General features: G+C 37.0%; 1 protein-coding gene across 1 annotated transcript in view; it reads left to right on the top strand.

The window, feature by feature from the left end:
• BRIP1 (BRCA1 interacting protein C-terminal helicase 1) overlaps positions 1 to 8,188 on the top strand; it is a 227,098-nt gene that overhangs the window by 184,140 nt on the left and 34,770 nt on the right. The window contains 2 exon segments of the mRNA XM_018556660.1: positions 5,412 to 5,571; positions 6,075 to 6,196. Coding sequence (XP_018412162.1) covers positions 5,412 to 5,571; positions 6,075 to 6,196 — 282 coding nt within the window.

Below are 8,188 nucleotides of genomic sequence, written 5' to 3'. Positions count from 1 at the left end.
TATATATATATATATAAACAGAATGCAATGATTTGCAAATCCTATAAACCCATATTTGATTCACAATAGAAAACATATCCAATGTTATGGATAAGCAAATATTGCTTAATGACCAGAGGCATGTATAGGTTCCTGCTGAACTGTCCGATATTCAAGCTGTAGGTGGGGCCTGCCAGCACCAGCTGGCTTGACAAACCTTGACTGAAAAATCCAAAGATCCAGGTGGAATATTGAATATTGTCAGCCGAATAGTCACTGTTCTGGTATTCATACATCGACAGGTGTCGGCTGTCGGAATACAATAGCTAGCAGGTGGAGATTCCTTCATTCATGCTTGTTATCACAGATAGAGGATATTAGAATTCTCTCTTACAGTCTGCAGGATTTGGTGTGCTTCTGTCTTACTGGTGGCCTAAGGCCTCATTTACTTGACCACCTACCTAAACCTAACATAGCAGATGCTCAGGTTTGTATGCATGCCACAGCAAATTTTATGCAGCATGTTGCATTTGACAGGTGATGCTACTTCCCAGACGTTACCAATACAGTCAGTGGGACCGCGCTACAAAAATTGGCCTGGTGTTGCAAAGCAAAATCCCCCTTGGGATCCCCACAGAATGACATTCAAAAGGCAACAGTATTACCTTCTGAATGCCTGCAAACCACCTCAACCGCAATCTGAAAAGCAAGCCACCTCAGATCACTTTTTCAGGGGGCGGTAGAACTCCACCACCCGTGTAAATGAGCCCTTGGGCTAGGCTCAGGAATCCTCATTCACCATACCATCCTCCAGCTACACCGTTCATTTCTTTGTAATTAAATTATAGCCCTTTCTTGACATACTCTTTCAGTGACTGGCCATAATGAAGCTTAGGTCGGTAAAATACATTTAGTATAATTTTTTAGTAAACAGTGGGATTCATTTCTTTTTCAGTTCTTTAGTAAGCTATGTGCTTTATTTTAAGAATTGTAAGAGATTTATTCATTTTTTTATACTTGAAGAAATATATTAACTGTTTCCCTTTTCCAGCAGCCTTTGGTGTGCAAAATATTTCATTTTTCATTACTTTTCTCAGTCAAATGTTCCATTATTTAACATGGTTATTGAAAAATTGATGGTATGTTTGTACCAGGGAGACATCCTGTAGACTACAGTGTTGATTTATGGCACCGGGAAGACAGTTCAGTGCTGCTTTCTTCTCTGGTAGGAGGCCTGTTGTCACTGTCCCAGTAGAGAAATCATAGCAGTGAAGTACTCTGGTCTGTGAGCTGAATGATGCAAACTCTGTCTTCAAAATATGACAATAAATTATTTACTTCTTACTGTGTTTTTGTGTGCATACAGCAAGCTTAATGCTGATCATAATACTTTGCTTTTTTCAACACTTGGGGTTTGCCTTTAATGCCTTTTTCCCCCTTATATTTAAATATGCAGAGTAAAGCTACCAAACAACAAGTTGGGTCATGACAACAGTACCATTTTAATTGTAATCGATTTCAGAATGAGTCGTCAATGTTGTAAGCACAATAAGTATAGGTGTTGTATTATAAAAATAGATTTCACTGCATTAGGTCAATATATTAAGCATTGTTAAATAGCAGGTATTTGTCGGAATTGAGAACGTTGCTTTCCCCCCTCTCCTCCTTTCTCATCTTCCTTCCTTTCTTCCTTTGTCCTTTCATCCCGCCCTCTTATCTAATATGCAAGCCATTTGTAGCTAAAAAAAACCCCCATGTTCATTAAATCCATTAAGGTATATGTGAACCCAAACAATACACGCTCATATACGCTGTAACATGTTAATGGCATTTCAAGGCATTTTTCAGTCTGCAGATTTCATTAACATAATACCTGGTGACCTTGCCATTAAGGACATTGTTCAGGTGAGTGGGGACGCTCTGTCTCTGTCTTCCTGCTTTGTCACCCTATTACACAGGCTTTTAATGGAGACTATACGTGACTTTTTCAACACGCATACAGGCATGGTCTGCTGTTGTCACCATCAGGAAAAACCTCTCTAGAGAAATACCATGCAGCCATAGATGGAGCTAGTGAATGTAGTCAGGCAGTGGCCGCAGGAATTCTGTGGCACTGGGATGCAACACAGGTTTAAAAAAAGTGAAACTTTTTTTCTTCAATAGCTGTTTATGGTGCAGAGTGCTTTAGCCAATGAAATGTCATTTAGTTGGGGGTTTACATTTACTTTATGTGCCTTTAAAAACAAATAGTGAAGTTCCTGAATTGGACTTAATATAAGCCTCTTGCAATTCCTATACACCAGACTAGAAGAGGGAGAAGCATCAAGCAATGGTGCTGTATGTGCTAACAAAAACATTATGATAGAAAGGAAAAAGCAAAAAACAATGACCTAGAGTTGAGTTCATCAGTCTGCTGCTTCTCCTTCACCATCTAATCTCCGGCTAGGAGCAGGGACAAGACCTAGTAATCAGTTGTTTAATTAAACTATAGTTGAAAAAAAGTCATATTCCTAGGCTGGATGTGCTGCCTGGCAAGCCTGTTTAAATCTGAGGACTAAATGGACAGAAATACAAACATTTTTGGCAGGTAAAGCAGGTCTGTATGATTATCTATCTGTATAGGTACCTGTTTGCCTGGAGTTCAGATTTAAGCATTGCGCCTCCTTAGACTGTCCCACATTTTGTAGTTATACAAACTAAAATGAAAAACAATTGTGATTTTATGGTACTTATCTACACAATTTTCAAATTTATTAATACATTTTAAAAAAATGAAAAGTTTGCATAACTATGTACCTATTTTGCTGTAAGACCCCCTAAATAAAGGTCTTAAATAAGGGTACAACCAAATGCCTTCAAAAATCACTTTAAAGAAATTAAACAGAGTACACCAGTGTGCAATTAATGTGTTACATGATCTCAAAATAAATACACCAGTTTCTGAAAGGCGCTATAGTTTGTTAAATAAATAGCATCATGAATACCAAAGTTGCTTTTAAAGCATGTTGGGAATATATTTATATACCAATCAGTTTTGAGTTAAAAAGAAAAAGTATCCAGAGCTTAGTTTTTTGGAGCAATGTTAAATTAGTCATTACCAAATCGAAATGGCTCATATGTGACTCTGATGAAAGTGCACCTGTGCCCAGTCTATGGACATTATATTATTTACATATTCCTAACAGTTTATTCCTTCTTGAAAGAGTAAGCACAGCAGAAGTTGTTTACTTTTTGAAACTCTAACCGAGACATCGTACAGCTCTGTATGAAGGGTGGGCGAATAACAAGATGAGTGAAATTATGTGAAAAAAGGCAGGAGCTCCACCTGCAGGCTGGTCATAAAAATACAAAATATACATTTTCAGTCATATTTACCTAACTATAATTATATATTATATATATATATACACACATACACACACAGTAAGTATAGACTGTATATTAGTTGTAACGCTATTAAAAAATACACATACAAAAGGTTGTAATTGAGAATGTTAAAAACAAAATTGGTTGACTGATCATCATGACAGATCAGACTTTGCTATAACAGTGTTATTGTATTTACAACTAAATATAGATTTTTACCCATATCTGTGTGTTTGCATCAAAGATAGAAACTTCTTCGTGACCTTTCAACCCTCTTTCTTAGCAACACTGGAGCACTCAGATTTTAAAGCAGTGCTTAACCAAGAAGAAAATGTAAGCACCAAACACATGAGGAAACGTGCATGGCAAAAGGCTTTTAGATCAATGCATTTCCTCTGAGACTCCCTGACTTTTTGCACTAACAGGAGCGTTGATACTGTGATTGTATTAGGAATGTAATGGATTTTTTTGTTTTTATTCTCCCCAAGTATTTACCGAGGCAGGTTATAATATTATTTAGTGTTTCAGTTTGGCGAAATACCTGTTAGATTTTCCATGGTAAAAAAAACAAAAAGTTAAATAGAAGGTTCTGGTTAAATCATTTTTATCTGTAAATCATTTAGCCATCCTTTCGTTACTAAGATGAATGGTTCATTTGTTTCACAGCTCACTTACATTGTGATATTACATATCAATATGTTTACCGCCCAATTGGAGTGCTAATTTTTTAGTCTCTTTGCAAGCATAACAGTTCTGAAATGATTATGGTTGTAACAGCTTCACTGGCAGCTAAGAGAGCATGTAGTAAATGTCATTTCCAGATAACTTTCATGACTCTGCATTGTAAAACGTACCCATTAAACCTTACTGTGAAGACTGAATTGCAGACTTTTTTTTTTCACTAAACAGAGAGTTTGGGTGTTTTGGATAATAAGTTAGGCTGCTACTATGAAGATTTATTTTTCTAAGCTATCTAGCTAATTTAGTAAATCAAAGTGCAACAACCTATAGTAGGCAATCTAAATGTACGATTTATTTACCTGGTATTGGTAAATTAAAAACTAAAACAATTGTAGCAAATAAGCCCAGTTGTCCTTTTTAAAATGTTCCCCTCTAAAGCCAGTTTTTAAAGGAAGCATACTTTATAAATGCTTTATGATGATTTACTCTTTTTGAGGAAACTTGAAAGTTTCCACACCAAGGAATATTGATATGTAAATTGTAATTCTCCAAGCAAGACTGGATTTACAGCAGAGGATAATGTAGCTACAAAATAAATGCCCCCCCACCCCAAGAGCTTTTAGCCATGATGTACTTCTATGCATAGAAAATGAGTACATTATGCCAGTTTTTATGAATGCCTGTGCTCGCTTCTCTTTCCAGTGTTCCCCTGTTTTCTTCTGGTTTCGGAGTCTTTGGCCACTTGATTGACCAGGCCTAAATGACATACTGTAACCCCTCACGCATGTGCATGGGAATTGCTTTGTCAATAAGTTGTGCCGAGACTGTATACGCTGTGTAGGAAGGAAGAAGGATATATGATAGAAGAGACTTGCACAGTCTCTTCTGTTATAAAAAGCCTGCCTGTCAGCACTTTTTCATTAAAACACTTTAAGGTGAACTTCAGCAGACTTGTGCTTTTCTCATGCCGGGCATAGCAACAGGTTTACCCCTGTCCCCAGCAGCACATAAGCACCTTTCCTTCTATGTACGAACTTGGCAAATATGTTTAAAAACTGAAATTGTAAAAAGTGATATTTACAGCCATTACAATAGGTTATTTTGTAAATGATAACATGATTGGATTTCCTGAGTTCCAAATCTCTAATCAACACCAGTGCAAGTAGATCATTTTGGCTGTGGACACTTGTTTTTCTTTTGTTTGTCCCGCAATATCTTTAAGCATGAAGAGGACAACTTCTCCATGCAAGCTGCCTTTATAGGTTAGGGTACTATACCTTCATGTTAAACACAGTAAAGCAAGCTTCACTGATAATGAGAATTCTCAGTGGACTAGTATACTTTTATAAACACCACTGACTATTTCTTAAACTGAATCTTTTCAGATGCTGGAGAAATTGAAAGACAGATGGATGCATACAGGCTTATGGGAGAACTTGGAAGGAATCAAGACAGTCATTAAAGAACCACAAGGAGGAGATAAGACGGACTTTGATAAATTGCTGCAGCTCTATTATGACGCTATACGTTTTAGAGGTGAAAAAGGTAAGTGTTTATAAAGCTGCGTGCAGTAAGTGCACATGATAATAGATTATAATTCATCTATATAGGTGCAATTGTAGAAATTAGTGTAGTAGATAAAATAATTTTAACAGTTTTCCAATATTTATGTAAAATGTATATTTCATTTGCCATATAATCTCTTTCTGTTTGGACCTAAAATAAAAACAGAATAGATTTGAAAATTGCAGAAAACAATGATGCAGAGTTTAGAGTGAGAAAAACTGGTGCTGTTCTCTGTTCAAACATATATTTTACCCAAGATTTGGAAATTGATCTCCCTGGCACACCATATGTTCTACGTATCATAGTGTTGTGCTATATTGTTCATAATGCACTATATCCTAGGATGTTCGGCTTTGGAATCTCTCTGTTGCAGTCAGATGGTGACCCAGTATCACTTTATTTTACTATCACAACTTCTTCAGCTTAAACACACACGTTGAAATGTATTTTAAATAACTGCAAAAATGTGTATGTGGTTTCAGATGGTGCCCTCCTGATTGCAGTTTGCAGAGGTAAAGTGAGCGAAGGACTGGACTTCTCAGACGACAATGCCCGGGCAGTTGTAACTGTAGGAATTCCTTTTCCTAATGTGAAGGATCTTCAAGTACGTGTGGTGTCAATGCAGATAATATTGCTTTATAATGTCATATTTGATTTTTTTTAATGAAAATATTTGAAGAAAACTCTGTTGCCAGGTTTGGCCTTAAAGTAAATGTTTGCATCCCCCAAGTGTGCAAACTTTGTGGCACATTCATAATCTGTTTAGGCTAAGCAGACTAAACAGGGATTCTACTAATATGCAATTTTCAACTTTTTGTCAAGTCAGCAGCAATGGCCTCATCTTCATCTTTAGTCATTCTCCCAGGCTTCTGACATGTAAAGAACAGTGACACTTGGCAATCACAGGAAGGGCAGAGGCGTCTTTGACATATGGGCTGTGATTGATTGACAGCCTGGTTTAACCTGCTTATGCTGTGCGAGAACAGGGAATAACTGGGTCTCTAAGGACAGACTGGGGCAGAGTATTTGTTCTCTTTTTATACACCAATGTATACATGTATGGACATCTTCATTACACTTCTACATAGGTCTTCTACATTTTGGCAAAGCAAAGAGTTGCTTTAAGTTAGATGGTGCCTGGTATATGATTTAACTACTGTCAGTGTTCTACTAGATAGTAATCTATAGCTCCATCTTTAATGGATGAGGCTCAAGCTCTGACTGAAATAATAAGACTGAATAACTTGGTTTCATCCAAATAAAAATGCAACCCTCCTTAACTGATTACCTAGACTGGACAATTGGATAAACACTCATTCATTTAAAGCAAACCTGTAATTAAGATAAGTTATTAAAAAGGAAACCTGTGCAGAAATATGTAGGCTACAGTTTCTGACTTCTAAAAATGCTTATTATAGTAAACGCCCTGTTAACTGGTGTTCAACTAACTGAAAATCTAATTTAACTGGGCTAAATAAAAATCACGGGAGGGTAGAGGATCGGGGCCGAAGAGTGTGATTGCCACTGTATTATCTTGGGAACAAGTGTCTGTGAACAAGTGCCCCCTAGTGATCACTTCCAGTACTGTATTGCTCATGGATTACAGTATACTGTAGATCTCCAGTCCCACTGTCAGGCAGCCACAGTGCACACAGCATTACAGCACTTGTATTACAACACCTGTATTACAGCACTAATACTAAATGTGTCTGTTTGTCTTAATGTGCTTTTGATTACTTTATTTCAATATTAATATGAAGTCAATACAGAGTTTGTTATAGTATGGTATAGTATTGGGTATAGCATCAGTTAAACCTATTTTTAATAGTAACTCAAGCAACCAGAAACTACATTTATCTGAAATCTACCAATCCCCGTGGATGCCAGATAATGGGGAGTTTGCTGTACATGGCTGTCACTGGCTTCTATGCTTCTTGAATCTGACCCAGAAGAAGCATTGCATCAAGCAATGCAGTTAAGTGAGGGCTCCTGATCTGCATAGTTATTGTAGGTGTGTAAGATGGATAAAACAGTTTCTTTTCAACACCTTTCATGTTCATTCAGCATCAGTTTTGCATCCTAAACAAAACTCACAGAATAACTTAGCATTTATTATAGCATAAATATTTAAGTGATTTTCTATAGTTTTTAATGACCTAGCTGTTTAGTTCTCTAATGTGTTGTCTAATACCTAAAGTGTTAGGTATAAGGAAACCCAGTCACAAAATTATTTTAATATGCTTTAACACGTTAAATTGATTTTGAAAGCAATTTTTTTTTTTAATCCACAGGATTAAAATATTACTTTGTGATCCTGCCATGAAGGTCTTTTTTTCAGATACTTAAATTTATAGGGTGACAGTGCTGTATCCCTCTCTCTCAATTATTCACATGTTTTGTCACCCTCTCACATGCCCTTCCATATAGTGAGGTCTTGTCTCCAGCTCAAAGTACTGTCCCCTCCATGAGTGCGGGCCCTGCCACACCATGTCCGGACCAGATCTGCACGCGTATCTGCAAACGCGGTGCGTTTGTGACACTTTCCAGTGCGCTTTTTTTTGGGGGGGGGGGAAATGTCTTTTTGCAATTTTTTCCC

The sequence above is a fragment of the Nanorana parkeri genome, unplaced genomic scaffold (assembly GCF_000935625.1).
Source record: "Nanorana parkeri isolate BGI_ZX_2015 unplaced genomic scaffold, ASM93562v1 scaffold245, whole genome shotgun sequence".
Lineage (NCBI taxonomy): Eukaryota > Metazoa > Chordata > Amphibia > Anura > Dicroglossidae > Nanorana > Nanorana parkeri.
This window is presented reverse-complemented; position numbering and strand designations above follow the sequence as displayed.